Source organism: Rhinatrema bivittatum, chromosome 1 (assembly GCF_901001135.1).
Source record: "Rhinatrema bivittatum chromosome 1, aRhiBiv1.1, whole genome shotgun sequence".
NCBI classification, from domain to species: domain Eukaryota; kingdom Metazoa; phylum Chordata; class Amphibia; order Gymnophiona; family Rhinatrematidae; genus Rhinatrema; species Rhinatrema bivittatum.
This window is the reverse complement of record NC_042615.1, coordinates 206076751-206096126: the sequence shown is the minus strand read 5'-3', so window position 1 is coordinate 206096126 and position 19376 is coordinate 206076751. Positions and strand designations below refer to the sequence as shown.

Genomic DNA, 19376 nt, shown 5'->3' with positions numbered 1-19376 from the left:
ATTTATACCCAGCATAGCTCTCTGTTTCAATGGCAGGGGGAATGAAGAAAAGATTATTTATATTCAGACAACTACCAACAAGGACTGAATTGCACAGGCTGGGTAAACAAGCATGGGAGCAACTTGCTTTTACGGCGATTACTACCCCAAACCAATTAGCTAGATACTTTTAGATGCAGCTCCAGCACTGCTATCTACATCGTTGGCAGGGGTGGAAGGGAAATAGAACCAAAAAGTTACTTAAAAGGGACAAGAGTAAAAAAAAAGTATGAAAAAAATAAGTGTGAAAGCTTGCTGGGCAGACTGGATGGACAGTTTGGTCTTCTGCCATCATTTCTATGTTTCTATCTTCAGTCTGGAGAAGATAGACAGTGGTCGGTCCCCCCCCCCAGATATCAATGGCGCAGTATCCATCGGTGCGGCTCAGAGGTCCATCGATAACAATGGCTTGACCTTCTTCAACCCAAAAGAGCTGTTCCATCTTGTCCAGCCAAGGACGATGTCCCTTCGAGGTCATTTGTGTGTATAAGTGGCAACCCTGGAAGTCATGTGATTCTTCCAGGCATAGGAGAAATATCTCATGGGAGTCCATAATGGATATGGTCCTCGGGCATCGGGGCACTGCCGAAAACCAGACGTGGCCATGATGGGACAAAATAAAAAGGGCTGCAAAGTAAAAATTGATGGCAGCGGGTGTCAATGGCTGGTGGGCACCTAGGCACTGTCGCCGTAGGGGAATCAACCACAATAGGAAACTTGCCAGAAGTGTTGAAAATCCTGACTAGGAACACCAAGGAGAAGCACTGAGAGGGACCCAGTATCTAACACCGCGAAGAAAAAATTCAGCAAAAAGCGAGAAAAGAGAAGTTTTCCAAAATAGGCCAAAAAGCCAAAGTGAGCTCACTCACACTGCGATGCTTACAGCTGCGCAGAAAGAGAGACTGGTGAGGGACCCTGTATGGATGTGTGGTATAGGGCATGCTAAGTGTGTCAAGTCAAAGTTCTAGAAACTTTGACATATGTTTTCCATGTTGGGGCTCCATCTGATGATGTCACCCATGTGTGAGGACTATCATCCTGCTTGTCCTTGGAGAATCTTTGCTATCTGTCTCATAACGAATTTGGACAGCATAGACTTCAGCCATACAAAAAGTGAATACAAAAATCAGTAAACCAATCAGATATAATCTGGAAGTCGCAAAACAGTCACCCATATGTAACTGTCATTTTTGCAAAGTGCTTTTTGAACATTAAAGGGACATTTCAAACAATCCTATATTTTTGAAAGGAAGAGAGAGACACAATTTGGTTAGAATAAAAAAAGGTGAGACCACCTTAAGGAGGAACAAAGGAACCATGTGAATCTTCACTGCCTCATCTGAAAAAGCCAATAAAGAGCTCCCTATACCTCGCAGCCTGCAGCTCCAAAATTCATCTGGCAGAACAGACTGCTACCAAAAATCACCACCTTAAGAGAGAGCAGCTTAAGTGACTCCTCTCTCGAAGGCTCAAATGGCTGACCATACAGGTATATCCATGCCAAATTCAGATTCCAAGCAGATTCTGACTCTTTCACCAGAGACTGAATAGGTTTCACTCCCTGAAGGAAATGTCACACATCTAGATGAGACGATAAGGATCTGCTCATCAACCAGCCTCTGTAACAGGCAATAGCTTCTACCTGCACCTTTAGGGAGTTAAGGGCCAATCCTTATCCAATCCCCCCTGCAGGAATTCTAAGATAGCAGGTATTGAAGTTCCTATCATCAAGATCTTCTTAACTAAGCACCAAACCCCAAATAATTTCCAGACTCTTACATATGCCATGGATATGGAAACTTTCTTGTACCACAAAATATTGGAGAAATTACTTACCTGATAATTTCGTTTTCCTTAGTGAAGACAGATAGACTCAGGACCAATGGGTATAGTGTACTCCTGATAGCAGTTGGAGACAGAACAGATTTCAATCTGACGTCAGCCCTAGTACATATACCCCTGCAGGAAGTGCAGCTCTTCAGTATTCTCCTCAAAAAGCATTGTGGATATATGTGTGACTGACTAATTTGAATAACTTGCATAACTTCATAACTTGAATAACCTGATTAACTTTATAACTTGGTTAATTTGATTAACTTGAATCAGTTGAATTGGCTATAGCTGGAGACCGCCAGTGCCCTCAACCGGGAAACGTCAACACCCGGTAGGATGGGTGCCCTAGATGAAGGAAAGCATAGCTTACCCTTGATTCTCTTGCTCTCGGAGCAGTCCCCCGAGGCTTTCATGAGTAATGGCAGCCAAGGGTGGGATGCTGAGTCCATCTGTCTACACTAAGGAAAACAAAATAATCAGGTAAGTAATTTCTCCATTTCCTAGCGTGTAGCAGATGGACTCAAGACCAATGGGATGTATAAAAGCTACTCCTGAACCAGGTGGGAGGCTGCCCGTGACCCACTTAGTACTGCCCTTGCGAATGCTGTGTCCTCCCGAGCCTGAACATCCAGGCGGTAAAACCTGGAAAAGGTGTGGATGGAGGACCATGTCACCGCCCTGCAAGTCTCGGCGGGTAACAGCATCTTGGTTTCTGCGCAGGACACTGCCTGGGCCCTCGTAGAATGGGCCTTGATTTGTAGAGGCGGCGGCTTGCCTGCTTCTACGTAGGTCGCCTTGATGGCTTCCTTGATCCAGCGAGCTATGGTTGCTCGTGAGGCCGCTTCCCCTTGCTTCTTCCCGCTGTGAAGGACGAACAGGTGGTCTGTCTTTCGTATGGACTCCAACATCTCCAGATATCTGGCCAGGAGTCTGCCGATGTTGAGGTGGCGTAGACTTTTGGCCTCTTCTGAATTCTTATGTTCATCTGGCGATGGTAGCGAGATGGTTTGATTAAAGGTGGAAGTGAGACACCACTTTGGGGAGGAATGAGGGAACCGTGCGCAACTGGATGGTTCCAGGGGTGAGCCTGAGGAACGGCTCATGACAGGACAATGCTTGCAGCTCGGATATGCGACGGGCTGAACAGACTGCCAGCAGGAAGGCTGTTTTCAATGTTAACAGTCGGAGAGACAGGCCGCGGAGCGGTCTAAACGAGGCTCCTGCTAAGAAATCCAGGACCAGGTTGAGATTCCAAAGAGGTACCAGCCACTTTAGGGGAGGTCGGATGTGCTTAACTCCTTTCAGGAAGCGGCAGACATCCGGGTGAGAGGCTTTGCTGCCGCCCTCGTTCTTGGCGCCGTAGCATGACAATGCGGCCACCTGTACCTTGATGGAGTTGAGGGATAATCCCTTCTGCAGGCCGTTCTTTAGGAATTCCACGACCGCAGGAATTTTGACTAAGCGAGGTATGATGTTGTAGTCCTCGCACCAGGCTTTGAATACTCTCCACAACCTTATGTATGTTAGAGATGTGGAGAATTTGCGTGCTCTGAGTAGGGTGTCTATTACAGCCCCCGAGTATCCGCTCTTTCTCAGGCGAGCCCTCTCAATGGCCAGACATTAAGAGAGAATTGAGCTGGGTCCTCGTGGAGGATCGGTCCTTGTTGGAGCAGGTCTCTGTAGGGGCAGGGGGTTTCCTGTCAGTATTCTCCGCATGTCTGCGTACCATGGTCTTCTTGGCCAGTCGGGGGCCACAAGAAGAACCTGTCCCCTGTGTAGACTTATCTTGTGAATGATCGCGCCTAGTAGGGGCCACGGTGGGAAGGCGTATAGCAAAGTCTCCTGTGGCCATGTCTGAACCAGGGTATCGATGCCTTGGGACTGAGGTTCCTGTCTGCGGCTGAAGTAACTGGGTATTTGGGCGTTGGACCGGTTTGCCAGAAGCCCATGGTTGGTGTTCCCCAACGGTTCACTATCAGTTAGAACGCTGTTGTCGACAGCTTCCATTCTCCTGGGTCTAGACGTTCTCTGCTGAGGTAATCCACCGTGATGTTGTCTTTCCCGGTGATGTGGACGGCCGAGATCTCCTGGAGGTTCCCTTCCGCTCACAATATTAGGGGGTCTATATCCAGGGACCCCTGTTGGCTTCTGGTTCCTCCCTGACGGTTGATGTAGGCCACTGTTGTGGCATTGTCCGACATTACCCTGACCGCTTTGTCTTGGAGTCTGAGACCGAACCTTAGGCAGGCTAGTCTGACTGCCCTGGCTTCTAGGCGATTGATGTTCCACCCCGACTCTTCTGCGTTCCACTGCCCTTGGGCGGTTAGCTCTTTACAGTGTGCTCCCCATCCTCGTAGGCTAGGCTGGCGTCCGTGGTGAGCAGGATCCAGGTCTGTGAGGATAGTCTCTTTCTCTGGCTCAGGTGGCAGTCTTGTAGCCACCACCATAGTTGGGTTCGAGCTTTGCCCAGGAGCGGTAGACATATGATGTAGTTCTGAGACAGTGGGCTCCATCGCGATAGGAGTGAGCGCTTTAGGGGCCTCATATGAGGTCGTACCCATGGTACTACTTCCAGTGTGGATGCTATGAGACCGAGGACTTGTAGGTAATCCCATGCTGTGGGGCGATGTTCGCTCAGCAGGGTTCGCAACTGGTTCATCAGTTTTAATCTCCTCGCCAGTGTCAGGATGACCTTGTCTTCCTTGGTGTCGAATCGGACTCCTAAGTATTCGAGGGTCTATGAGGGTTGCAGACAGCTCTTGTTTGTGTTGACCACCCATCCGAGGCTCTCCAGTAGGGTCTTGACTCTGCTGGTTGCCTGGCGACTTTTCTCTGGGGAGTTCGCCCTGATCAACCAATCGTCTAGGTAAGGGTGTATGAGGATTCCTTCCTTCCTCAGTGTTGCCACCACCACCACCACTATTATCTTGGTGAACGTCCGGGGTGCTGTGGCTAGCCCGAAGGATAATGCCTGGAACTGGTAGTGACAGTCCAGGATTTTGAAGCGAAGGAAGCGCTGATGTTCTTGATGGATCGGAAAGTGTAGGTAGGCTTCCGACAGGTGTAGGATTGTGAGGAACTCTCCCGGTTGTATCACCCTTATTACAGAGTGTAGGGTTTCCATGCGGAAGTGGGGGATCCCTCTTTCTTGGGGACGATAAAATAAAAGGAATAGTGTCCAGTATTTATTTGTTGTGGAGGCACTGGGGTTATGGCCTCTAGGGCCAGTAATCTGGTCAGAGTAGCCTCCACTGCCATCCTCTTGGAGGGTTCATGGCAGGGGGATTCCACGAACTTGTCCTGAGGGGTTCGGAGGAAGTATCCTTCTCGAATGATGGTTAGGACCCACTTGTCTGAAGTTATCTTGACCCATCTTTGGTAGAATAGGGCAAGTCTGCCCCCTATGGCTTCTTCCTTTGGACGGATCGGCCAAATCTCATTGTGGGGTGCGGTTGGGGCCGGGGCCCGAGCTGGTTCCCCTTTTGTTTTGCTTGTTCCGAAAGGACTGGTTCCTGCCTGTAGGACGAGGCGCGTGATAAGAGTTTCTGTATGGATTGAAGCGCTGCAAACTTCTGCCCCTGGAAGATCGGGGGAAGGGTTGTTGGTGTTTCTTATTCCTGTCCTCCAGTAGTCGCAGCAATGGGGACTCGCCCCATTTGTTCACCAGTTTCTCTAGTTCGCTGCCGAACAGGAGGGATCCCTTGAAGGGCATCCTTGTGAGTCGCGTTTTGGAAGATGTATCGACCGACCAGCTTCGGAGCCAGAGTTGCCTCCTGGCTGCAACAGCTGATGACACTCCTCTAGCCGCTGTGCACACCAGATCGGAAGCAGCATCCGCAAGGAATGATACTGCTGGTTCCATGGCTTCCCCAGGGGTGTTGCTTCTGGTCTGTGATAGGCAGGCATGTGTCACCACGGTGCAGCAGGCCGCTATTTGTAGGGGCATAGCAGCGACATCAAAGGATTGTTTAAGGATGGATTCCAGACGTCGGTCATGAGCATCTTTGAGCGCTGCACCTCCCTCCAATGGGATAGTGGTGTGTTTCGAGACCGCGCAGACCATGTCATCCATGTTTGGGCATGTCAGAAGGTCCAGAGGGTACATGGCTGCCATAGCCCGTCCCCCTTTGAATGAGGACTCTGGAGCACTCCATTCCAGGTCATTTAGCTGCTGGACGGCTTGTAACAGAGGAAAATGGCGAGAGGTCTGGCGGAGTCCCTCTAGCAGGGAATTCGTCTTAGGTTCCCCTGAAGCGCTTGTGTCCGGGATAGCAAGCTCCTTCAGGCTGTGGGTGACCAGGTCTGGGAGCTCGTCCTTGGTGAAGAAGCGTCCCATGGTCCGGTGAGACTCTGTCCCCGAGGGGAGTTCCCCCTCTTCTAGGGGCTCTGATTCCTCTTCAGAGTTATCAGTGTCCCCGTAGGTGGGACTTCTGGGCGGTGGAAACATTTGTCTGGGCCTAGAGGGGCCTGGGACAGAAAGGTCTTCTGGTGGAGGCTGTGCTGTTTTGCTGGAGGCTCCGTCTGCATGTGAACAAAGGTGTGTAGGCCTTTGAAGAATTCCACCCATGAGATGGATGCTAGGTCCAAGCTAGGGGGCGCTGAGTCCCTGTGGGTCCCCATTTGAGGGGGTGTCCCACTGGAATTTGCTAGGTCCGGGGTACTCATTGAGGAGCTAGTACTCGGCCCTGGGTGGGACTGGCCCTGGGCTGGATCTCCCAGGCCTCCTCGCACTGGACGCACAGGGCGTTGGCCTCTTCGTTTTGTGCAGCTCTGATGTGGCATGCTGGGCAGAGGCCTTGAGCCTTGATCTCCGTTTCTGGTGGTGCCATGGATATAGGCGTGTAAATCTTTATGCGCTTTGGCGTGATATTGTGCATGTGGGTTGTGTGCGCACAGCTGTGCGCCTAAGCCGCAGTTATGCGCCCGGCCCAGTAAGCGCTTGCTGCGCGCGTATCTTATGTGCGCGGCACTTGTGTGTGTAACCTTATGCGCACATGTATTTTGTGCGCCTAGCTAGCCTTGTGCGCCTGGGTCGAGGCGGCGGACAGAGCGGCGATTAGGGCCAAGATGGCGAAGGCGACCACACGGGCAATATGGCGACCACCTCGGAGGGTCTCCACGTGGGAGGACCCTTGGATCTAACCGGGGACTATCCCTGCTAGGGCGGATCAACCCGGCGGCACTGGTCCCGGCCGGCGACCTGTGCGACTCCTCGAACCTCGGAGACCGGAGTCTTAGAAGAAGATTTCTACCTTACCTTGTCTTCGGTGCTTCCCGGTTTCGTTCCGGGTGGTCTCCGACTGTGGGGGGAGAGGGCAAATATCTTCACTGCCACGCTCGAGGATGCACCCGCTGCCTGTCAGCTGCGCCCAAAGTCGGGGGCTAGGTCCCTGTCGAGGATCGGCTGCCGGACCGAGGCTTACCTCCGAGGGACCACGGAAATCACCTCGGGAATTCTCAATTGGGGGAGGGACCCGAGGGTATCACCGCAGGAGAGCGGGGCTTGTTTGTAGAGGTAAGTTTTCTTCTGAATTTGGGTTTTGTTTCTCCGTTGCATTTGTTCTAACACTGTGAGAGTGTGCAGGTAGTCCCTAACTGCTATGGAGACGGAAAATACTGAAGAGCTGCACTTTCTGCAGGGGTATATGTACTAGGGCTGACGTCAGATTGAAATCTGATCAGTCTCCAACTGCTATCAGGATTACACTATACCCATTGGTCCTGAGTCCATCTGCTTCATGCTAGGAAATTACAGCCTTCTGAGAATATCCCTACTTTGACAAATGAGCCCTCTCAAGGGAAAAGCCATAAGAAAACCAAAACGGATCCTTGGGAACCACCAGTGCCTGAAAAATAGGTTTCTGTCCTGAGTCAACAATAGCGGATCTTATCCGGCATCCTCACTAGATCCACATTCCAGGGATGCCTTTCCCAGTCAGGAGCTATCATCAACACTAGCTCCTAATGCCTGGGAATCTTCTGCAAGACACTGTATACCCAGAGGTCACAGAAGAACATCTAAAGATGACTCAGAACCAGCCTGTCTTGAATCAGGGCATCCAAACTGAATGAGCCATTGACCTTTCTTCACCTGGAAAATCTTTGCACCTATGTGTTGCTGCTGACTGCCATCAATGCCACTACTTGTTCTCCCCATTTGGACACATCATGGGAGAACGCCTCTCAGGACACACTATTCTCTGCGGTCTAACTAGTTGCCATTGAGGATGTCTGCTTGTACACTCTCTATTCCTACTATACAAGCAGTGGAGAGCCCTTTATTTGCTTCTTCATCCAGTCTAGCAATAGATCTACTTCTTCTGCCACATGCCAACACCTCCCCCCTCCAGAAACATGAATGCCACCGTCAAAGCACTGACTGACAAGATTCTGACTGCCTGACCCTAAAGAATGAGAGCAAACTGAAGAAGTTCCTTCCTTATAGCTCTGGTTTCCAACCAACTGTTGGCCCACTTGGTTTCTTTTTAAACTTTATTCAAGAGACTGAACATGCAATGTACAACATCAAGAACAAACCAAGTAACACAATAATTATACAATAAACATCAAATGTATATGTCTCTTATCTTTTATACATTGTAACCCTAAACCCCTCTCAGCAGACATTCCCACACGTACCTCATAAAGAAACATATGCACTGATCAGTGCTTGCTCACACCCCCCTTAAGACCAACCACTCACACAACACTTAATACAAGTCAAGTCACAGTGCCACAAATACTGCACTGGAAGTCTGAGTTTCTGTAGTAAGGTACTGCAAAATATGGTCCACATCTGCAGAGTTTCCACACTTTAAATATAAATAATTATAAAAGTAATTTACCATTAATTTCTCCATACTGGAAGGCTAGGAGAGGATTCCTGAGTCCATAACGTCAATATAGCCTTCTTACCTAACAATATCACCAGATATAGAAAGTGGTGTTCCAGGGCACTATAAGCATCTTCTGTGTTCAGTTCCAGTATAATCAATGGAACAGTAAAGTCCATTGGTTTTCTAACGTCTTCACCAGTCTATGCTGAATTTCCTGCCAAAATGACCTCTTTTTCCTACAGCATACAAACATATACAAATAAGTGCTAGTATCCGGTTGACACCTAGAGCATATATTTGTATCAAATAAACCATGTTTAAATCCTCTGACTTTGTCAAGAAAAGTCCTGTGGAGTAATTTAAAATACATTTCTCTTCTGCATACACCAGATGTCAATTGATAAAGAGAAGAAAAGTAACCACTTAAATCATCGTCTTCCATCAGGTGAATTCCCAAGTCCCCAGACCCATTTGGTAGTCAATCTTCATAATATGTCACCTCTACATTGTCTTGTAAGAGTTTATGCCATCAAACAATCTTGTTAAATATTGTAAGGGTACCCTTTATATATAAATCTAAATTCTCCACCATGATTCTGCAACATTCCGCTTTCTGAATGCAAGCTATAAAATGTCTCGCTTGCAAATAGCCATAGAACTGCAAAATTGGGTAAATAAAGTGTCTGAAAATAACACATCCTGTCATTCTTTATGCACACAAAAATACGTGTGGGGATCAACAATATTTGTACTTTTTACCAGCAAAGAAAAGCAGATGAGCTTAGAGGTGGGGTTAATGTCGGGGAGGCAACATCATATTTAGTTTTGCATTTTCAAAATTAAACATTATTTTGCTGGGAAAAATCTCTGCAGAAAGAGCAGGTGCAAATCTGGGTGGGTACTTTTTCTGGAGGAAGTTTTTTGTTTTTTTTTAAAGGAAAAGTATGTACATATTTTCCCTTTGAGAAATGGTGCAAATTCCAATGATACACTTTGCAATTACCCACATAGTTTTGAAAATTGCTCTCTTCATGAGCTTTACAAAAAACAATTGCAATTAATTTTCAGGGAAGTGTTTTTAGACCTATGGATTTTTTGGTAAACTGCAAGTGACTGTAGCAAAGGCTGAAAAAATTTCAGCAAGCTAGCACTTACACTGCAGGCATTCTTCTATAGACCAAGAATTGTTAAGCCACCTTATATTTCTATTGAATGTGAAGTTAAAGAAAATCTATTTTGGCGAGATAATTTATGATTTTACAATGAAAAAAGGTCAGAAAAATAAAGCGTTAAAAATTTATAATATACTGTATTTGCAGTCATGTTAGTCTATTAGAACAAAAAAAGAAACAAATCAACTAGATAATATCATTAGGACCAGCAATCAAAAGTCATAAAAAAGTCAATGTAGAAATTACCTTTAGAACAAAAAAAAAAAGAAAATAAAATGTTCTTTCATGATTCATGAGATTTTATGTATGTAGGATGGTATGTGTGTGGGCCCAGTGCATCTTACTTACAAGTCTGCACTAGGCCTAAAGAAACAATGCTTGGGACCTGCATGCAGGACTCTTAGCTAGGGATGTGAATTGTTTTTCTGACGGATGAAAATATTGTATGATATTTTCTAATCCGTCAAGTATCAGGAGGTCCCTGAAAGCGATAGGAAAAGCCCATGAAATTTTCGTGTGGTTTTCTTATCGTTTTGGGGGGAGGGGGAAGAAAGAAAGGGCACACAGAAACAAAAACAAACCCCAAACCCATCCTGACCCTTTAAATCTAATTATTTAGAATCCCCCACCCTCCCGACCCCCCCAAAAACTGGTCCAGCAGGGGGTCCTGGGAGCGATCTCCCGCTCTCGGGCCATCGGCTGCCACTAATCAAAATGGCGCCGATGGCCTTACCATGTGACAGGGGCTATCGGTGCCATTGGCCGGCCCCTTTCACATAGTAGGAGCAATGGATGGCCCCGGCTGTCCATTGCTCCTACCATGTGACATGTGTTTGAGGCAGGCGTAACTCACGTGCGCCTGTGGCCCGCCGGCGCGCCATCACCTGACCCGGGGGCTGGTCTGGAGGCCTCTGCCACGCCCCCAGAACGTCCCTCCAGGCCGGCCCACACCCACCAGAACGCCCCGAACTTCGCTCCGCCCCCCGACACGCCCCCCTACCAAAGCCCCGGGACTTGTGTGCGCCGCCGAGCCTATGCAAAATAGGCTCGGCGTGCGCAGGGTTTTTTTGTTTTTTTTTTAAAAGGTTATGTGCGTAACTTATGCGTGTAACCCTTTTAAAATCCACCCCCTTGTGTTTGAAAACTGGTTCATGTGTGAGCTAAAAAGCGGGGCACACAGAATTCCACTTAGGACCCTACTAAAAATGTACCCCTATGCTGAGAAAAAGACACTAAAGCACTGATAAATCAATCCTTAAATCTTGATGAGATGCAGCATCAAGGCAATAGCATTTGGCAAATGTACAGACTGAACTTCATGTCTTGCAAATCTTTAAGGAAGTTGAACTTAGGTTAGCAACCAACATTTTCATCATCCAACAGCATGGGCACTCACATGGGCTTGTAAGGTTCAAATAATAAAGGAGCAAAAATGAAAATAGAATCATAGCAGAAATGCAGTATGATAGCCTACTCGAGATACTGTGTTCTTTCAAGGAAACATAATAATTGAATACCCTCAATCTGTTAATCGCTAAAAGTCAATATTTCTCAATACTATACACATACGTATCTATATAAGAAAATGCTTGCCTATATACAGAGAAATAGTATAGTTACTGCTTTACTTCAGTGAAGGAGCATTTCAAGTTAAAAGAATGAGGAACTGATTTGTCCACATACAGATACATATATATAGATACATAGAAATGACGGCAGAAAAAGACCAAACGGCCCATCTAGTTTGCCCAGCAAGCTCCCACACTTATTTTCCCCATACTTATCTGTATTTTCCCAGATAGGTCAGAAAAGACTCTGTAGATCAGAGATAATCAATTGCCTTGAAATATTATAGATAAATTACAGAAACTGTTCTTAAATATTACTTTGAAATATTTAAGAGGAAAATGCTTTGCTTAAATTTTAGGAGATACTATAATTCAGAAATAAGGAACCATATTCTGCCTTAGAAAGAAATGAAGCCTGAAGGAAAGCGAAACATGTTGAGAGAATAAAAGGAGCCTAAGAGGATTGACGTTCTTGTAACGCAAGATTTAATGTGCAATATAACTCTTTCTGCTTGAAAAATGAAATGTATCTACACTTGAGGATGTGTTGATCAAAAAGTTTATATTTAATGTTTAAATTTGAATGGTTGGAATTCAAATGGTTTTTATGAGGTTGAATGTGGAATGTATGTGTGATGTATGTTGGATGATGATGTATGAAAATTAAGTGATGTTTTATAAAATGTTAATATCTATTGTGTGGGGTATTATGGATTAATGTTGGATGTTTTATATGGAACTTACACTAATAAAGATTATTGAATTGGATTGTTGTCACAATATATGTATTAGTAGTTAGAAAGAAATGAAGCAAAGATGTGCATGTGACTTTTAACATGTAGCAGCAGGACCCCTTTATTTCCTGATTGGTGTGGTAGTTGAAAAAACAAAGAAAACAGGACTGTGTCTGCATAAGGCTAGGAAGCATAAAACAAAACAACAAAAAAGAGAGAGACCCAAACATATCTGAACTCCAGCGCCAAGTTCTCAAACCTGGAACAGCAGATGCCCTACTCTCAGTGGGGACCCCTGGAGTTCCTGTACCTGACCGAAGGGGACTGGAACTCACCTGATCACTCACATGAATGCTCATCTGCACTATCACTGAAGACATCTCTTCGTAAATACTACTCTCTCTCTGGTCCATTCTCATAAGTGGTCCCATATAAGCACAATGACTTACTAGTATATTATTGTTGCATACATTGCATGCTTACAACCACTATCTTTTTCAAAATATATCTATACTAGCCGTTAAGCCCATAACAACGGGCTACATTAAAAATAATTTTCGGTCCACTTTCGGACACTGCACCCATCTACACTTCTTTTCCCTCACTCCCCCTTCCCCTCGCTCATTCACCTCAGTCACTCACCCTCCCCCCTCCCCCAAACTCCCTTCCCTCACTCTGACCTCCCCCCTCATTCTCCCTTCCCTCACTCTCACCTCCCCCTCCCCCTCATCCTCCATCCCCACTCCCTCCCCTCACTCTCACCTCCCCCTCATTCTCCATCCCACTCCCTCCCCTTCCCTTCCTTCAGTCACTCCCCACCCTCTCAATCCCATCCCTCACTCTCATCCCCTCCAGCTCATCCACACCCCTTCCCACTCCCTCTTTTTCTCTTCTGCATGTCTTACCCTTCCCACTTACTCACTCATCCCTTTTCCTTCCATCCCCTCATCTTCCCTTTCCTTCCACTATCACCTCATCCACAACCCCTTCCCTCTCCCTCAGCCTTCCTCCCCTCCCTCTTTTTCTCTTCTACAGGGCCTGCTGGGAGGGACCAGGCTAAAGGAGGAGGCATTCGCTGACGGAACTGCAGCATGTTAACAGCCTGAGCCTGTCCCTCCGTCGCTGTCCCTACTTCCTACTCCCTCCCCCCTTCCCTGGCAACGCAGGGCCAGGCTCAGGCTGTTAACATGTCTGAGGAGCTTTTTCTTGGAGCGCCTGACCACCGCGCTCGTTGCTTGCTCGCCTGTCGCTCAGCTTTCACCGCTGCTGCTCCTCCACGCCGCATCCGCCGCTCTCTGTTGCTGGCCCGACCGATGCTGACATACCGACGCCACTGCCGCAAAACGCCGTGTCCGCTGCTCAGACCGACACGCTCTCTTACGGCACATCGGGCAGAGTTCTTTGTGCCGCACATGCGCAGTAGAGCTGCTCCCTACTGCGCATTTGCGGCATGGCGGTCAAGCCTCATTTATCTAGTAGATTTAAATATTTATATATTCATATCTATACCTATATATCTACAAAATCATTTGCCAGTATCTCACTGTATGTTTCTTATTTCTACCGGGTTGGGCTGCTGCTGAAGTAGTGAGGCAACTTAGAAAAGAAATAAACATAAAAAGCAAGGATTAAGAAAAAATTATACAGAGATCGAGTATGTATTGAGCCTAAGAAAAAAAAGGGACTGAAGAGGCTCTCAAGGCAACATCTGCGTGGGAATTCCCCCACATGCTCAGTACAGCTAAAAGCTCCACTCGCTAGGATAGACAAGTCCGTTCGGTGCAGCTGGATCATGTCATGGCTAATTTAGCACTGCTTATTGACAAGGTTTACATAAGAACATAAGACATGCCATACTGGGTCAGACCAAGGATCCATCAAGGCCAGTATCCTGTTTCCAACAGTAGCCAATCCAAGTCACAAGTACCCAAACATTTAATAAATCTCAAGCTACTATTGCTTATTAATTAATAACAGTTTATGGATTTTTCCTCTAGGAACTTATCCAAACCTTTTTTTAATCCAGTTACACTAACTGCTGTAACCACATCCTCTGGCAATGAATTAATACATATTTTCATACACCAAAATTAAGTAATGTTCTTGAAATCTGAAAAAAAAGTTTCTTACCTGGGAGAAATGCTTTCCACAAATGCTACATTCAAAAGGTTTCTCACCTACCAGAAAAGAAGGCAAAATGTGACACGCGCATATTTGAACAATTCAAGTGTTACTTAAATACTGCCCCATATTTATCTTAGTGGCACAAGTAGAACAGGTGTTGCTTTTGGTATGAATAATTTAGTACTTCTCTGCAAGGATTTTGATTCATGGCATGAATTTTGAAGAATGTCTCCTAGGTTACTTTCCCCAGATGAGTTTGTTCTGCACATACTCTGACACGAATGAACCTCATTCATATGCCAGGACATACACAAAACTCCCCTCCCTCTCTCTTAATTTTTCATTTTTTTTGTTTTGATAGGTTTCAATCAAGATACCAAGGGACAAATTTAAAATCTGGACACAAAAAGACACACATGTGTAAAAGGCCTCCTCTCAGAAAATGCCCTCTATCTAAATGCATAGCTACTGGGGTACCTTTAATTTGACCCCTACAGCACATAATGGTTGCTATCTGGACCTTCAAGGAAGCAAGTGCCAATCCTTTGTCCAGACCAGCTCAAAAGAATCTAGTTTCTGTGGGATATATGCTTTCCAGTGAAAAAGGTCCTGCTTGGAGCAGTAATTCTCAAAAACTCTCCAAACTCCGAGATAGGTCAGAGAAGTGGAAAACTTCCATGGCTTTAATATAGTCAAAAACTCCTGAGACAGCATAACCTCTCTTGCATAAGCAATGTCTTTTCAAGCACCTAGCCACAAGAGAGAATGGAGATGGGTCTTCCATTGGCTCCGGACCTTGCCATAGAAGACTCCGCTCTTCGGGCAAAGTCAATGAGGCTCCATCCAGGAACCTTACCAGATCCGTGTAGAAGGGCCTTCTCAATCAATCTGGGTCCACTAGGATGACCAGGAATGGATTGTTCTCCACTTTCTTTATTGTCTGGCCTATAAGTGGCCATGGTAGGAAGACATACACTCTTGTACTCTTGGCCTAAGAAGATCCTAGGCCAAGGGTACAAGAGTGCATCTATGCCCCTGTATCCACATTAAAATTGTCGGCTTTCGTATTCACATGTGTTGTCATTAAGTCCACGTGTGAAGGACCCCACTAACTGAAAAGCTTTTGGACATAGTACCCACTCTCCCAGGCCTAATCAGTTCCTGCTGAGATAATTGGCTTGCAAGTTTTTCTTTCCTGCTATATAGGCTGGTGAGAGGTGGAGAAGATATTCTTTTGCCCATTCGCGCAGCCAGATCGTTTCTTGCCCCACTGAGGAGCTGCGAGTGCCCCCTTGCCTGTTGACATTTGCCACTGCTGTGGCATTGTCTGAGAGAATCCTAACTGCCTTCTCTCTTACTAGTAGGAGGAAGTGTTGCAGAGCCAGCCTGATTGCTATTTACTAACCCATTTATTCAATAAGATGCCTCCACTTCTGACCAGTGCCTTTCCACCAGCTGGAATTCCACACCCCACCCCTTCAGACCAGTATCCGTTGGACCACCACATAGTTACAGGTTTCTAGGATCAAATCTTCAGAAGGGCATAAGGGTTGAGCCCACAAGTTCAGGCTGCATCTTACCCTTGGAGGGGATCCATAGTTGGTGCTGGTAGTCCTAAGAGACAGGTGGATAGTGTGACAGCAGAGCCTAATGGAGGGGCCACATTTGGGCTCTTGCCCATGGGACCAGGTCCAGCATTGATGCCATAGGGCCTAGAAGATAGAAGTAGTCCCATGATCTGGATGCAGCCTGAGCCTGAAACACTAGCATCTGGTCTATTTGGACATGCAAGCTGCTGACAAAAACACCTGCCTCTGTCTTATATCAAAGTGGGCTCCTAGGAATTCCAGTGACTGTGACAGATTTAATCTGCTCTTTGGGAAATTTACTATCTAGTCTAACTGCTGAAGGAGATGGAGAACTGTTTTACAGGCCAGCTGGCTCTCCTGGGCCAAACTTGGCTCTTATAAGCCTGTCTTCTAGATAACAAGGGCACCATAATATCCTGCATACACCATAATGTCCTGCACACAAAGTGTTGCTGCTATTACTTCCATGACCTTGATGAAGGTCCTGGGGGCTTTGCTAGGCCAAAGGGCAACCCTTGAAACTGAATACATAAATACATAAAACCTGGGTGAGGATATGGAAGTAAATTTCCACTAGATTCATGGATGCTAGGTACTCTCCTGGCCCTACTGATGTTAACACCAACCGCAGCATCTCTATCTGGAAATGGGGCACACACAGTTATCTGTTGACACCTTTTAGGTCCAGCACTGTGTGGAAGGATTTTTTTTTTTTTGGAACCACAAAACATATGAGTACGTACCATGACCCCTCTCTTGTGTGGGAACTGGAACAATTTCTTGCAGGTTCTATAATTTTGTTAGTGTCCCCTTGTGCTTCCCTCTCAAAAGAAAGGTGATAAAGGGGAGACCAAAAAGACATCTAGGACAGGTTTTGTGCATTCAGTGTCATTACCCCTTCGCTCGATGTCCAAGACCTACTGGTCTGAGATAGTCCCTTCCTGGGACGATCTTAGGAGGATCTGCTGAGAAGTACCTGAATGTAAACCGATGTGCTATCTCAGATCGAATGTCGGTATATATATAAATAAATAAATAAGTCATTGGGTTGAATAGCTGCCACCTGCAGCTGCAGGCAGCTCTGCCTTTGCTCCTCTTCCCACAAAAGGACTGGCTCTTACTTCATGAATTTTAAGGGGACTGCTTCATGAGCTTATACATGCACCAGTCTTGAAAGTAGTGGGATTGAAGACTCTGTGTCCCTGCATGCTTTTTATCTTTAAGAAGCATCTTGGGTTTTGAGTCCCCCAGATCCTTCACTAGCTTTTCTAGATCTTCTCCAAAGAGGAGACTTGCCTTGAAAAGCAGTTTACATTTTGATGCCAAGTCTGCTGCCCAATTGTGCAACCATAAAAAGTTTCCTAGCCACTACTCCCGAGGCTAAAGCCCTGGAGGACATTCTTACCAGATCATATATATCATCAGCCAGGAATGCTATAGCAGACTCCAAACAGGATGATTCTGGGGTATCTGGGAGCTGTTGGACTCAACAAAATGCAGCTCGGCCGACATAGCCTCTCAAACAGAGGCTTGCATTGCCATTGCATTTAGCATACATGCCCGTTTAAGGGTTACCTCTATTTTCCTGTCTTGGGGGTCCTTCAGTACTGAACCCCCTTCAACAGGAATGGTGGTCTTGGATATAACTGCTGAGATCAAAGCATCGACTCAGTGAATTTTGAAAAGGCTGTTCTTCTCCAACGGCAGGGGGTAGATCTTACTTAACACTCTCACTCCTTTTAGCCCCCTCCCCCGTGGGGAATTCCATTTAGTATGGACCGTATGCCTGAAGGTGCTGTGCAAGGGGAAAGCCTGCAGTGGCTTCCTAATGCCCTGGAGGATAGGGTCCCCCTTCAGCTGGGTCCTCAGTGGTTGTAACTGACATTTATTTTAACAGTTTTTTTATACTGGTATTCGTGGGAACATCATATCGGTTTACAAAGAACTTAACAAGAAAATTACATAGAACAGGGGAGGGGAGAACAGGGAAAGCCAGGGTATACGGCAGGCTGTATTCCTTGAGTAACTAGAAAAAGTGTCTTAATCCTTGAGTAACTAGAAAAAGTGTCTTAATATATGAGGAAAAAGTACTGGACAGGGGAAGTACAAGACAGTATGAGAAGATGTAAATACAAGTTGGAGGGTGCAGTGTAACAAGATAATAAAGTATAATACAAGGTATACAATACAAACATAATAAAGTAAAAAACAAGATAATGCAGATACGAGGTGATTGGAACGTAACAGAGGGAGGGTACAGTATGGAACAACAAATTATAAAATGATACAGGTAAGGCATATACGAGGAGAAAAGGGACGGCTTACTAATAGTAATACAAAATAATGTGGACATCCCCAAAGTGGTCACCACATTGGAAATTACAGGTGTCAGCTCCTCTTTGTGGAATAGGCATACTAAGTTGGAGCCATCTTCCACTGAAGAGAACACTCCTTCCCCTCCTGAGAATCCTCTGGTGAGCCCAGAGGTGAACCTCCCCCAGACATTAATGCTCCCTTAGAGGCATAGGAGCTTGAATACCATTTAGGGGCAGGATCTGAATTTTCCCTTGGTCTCTTGGCTGCTGTCCCTGGGGGGCAAAGTTTATCCCTTAGGGAATCAGGAGTGACAGATTTTATAGGTCCGTGCATGGCCAAATAGGCTTTATGAATAGTCAAAAAGAAATCTGAAGAAAAGTTCCCTGCCAGGGATCCTTATGACTCCCAAGGTCCTTAGGGGGCAAACCTCCCCCCAATCCCATACTGGGGCTGCCTACTCTCAAGCCTGCAAAAGGGAGGAAGAGGATTCACTTCCCCCTAATTGTACGGGACTGCTTTGAACCTGCTGTTACTGCCTTGGTTCAATCAATGTATCTGCTCTCAACTGCTCATCCCTTGGTTGAAGTATTGAGTTACTGTCTTCACCCTGAGATTCCCTGCTCAGTTCTCTTTCACAAACCAGGCAGAAAGAGCCCACAATGTTGGGGACCTACTTGGCCCTACAAATGGTGCATTTGCTACCTCTTTACATGACTGTAATGTCCCAAACCAAAACAAAAAAAAAAAAAGATGCAGCAACGATGAGTTAATCTTCCCTTCCCCCAAGGTGAACAAGCATGTTCTACTGCTGCCCTCCCTCAGCAGAGTCACAGCATCAGCACTACTGTCATGGTGGACATTAAAAGCTTATCTGGGCTGCTAAAACAGTAGGCACTGATATTGAGTTTTCCTCCCCCAAACAAAAAATGGCCTAGTCGCTACTCACCACCTCCGGGGAGCTATTGCCGGTTGCTAAAGCAGACATGGCTTACTCCCGCTTCTGCTCTTCCTTGCCTTAGGAATATTTTTTGCCTTCACCAGGCAGAAAGAGGGGAGTGAGAGGAGCAGGACAAAGAAAGAGCAGTCCTGCAGGCCCTGGGTTTTTTTTTCCCTAAGGACTGCCAGGTTCTATTCTCAGGAGATTCCACAAACCCCTAAGACTATT

General features: G+C 46.3%; 1 protein-coding gene across 3 annotated transcripts in view; it reads right to left on the bottom strand.

Moving 5' to 3' along the window:
- ZBTB49 (zinc finger and BTB domain containing 49) overlaps positions 1–19376 on the bottom strand; it is a 112393-nt gene that overhangs the window by 46673 nt on the left and 46344 nt on the right. For all 3 annotated transcript variants that reach the window (XM_029591001.1, XM_029590991.1, XM_029591010.1), the window contains one exon: positions 14313–14359. In XM_029591001.1, the coding sequence (XP_029446861.1) occupies positions 14313–14359 (47 nt within the window). The remainder of the gene's footprint in view (positions 1–14312; positions 14360–19376) is intronic.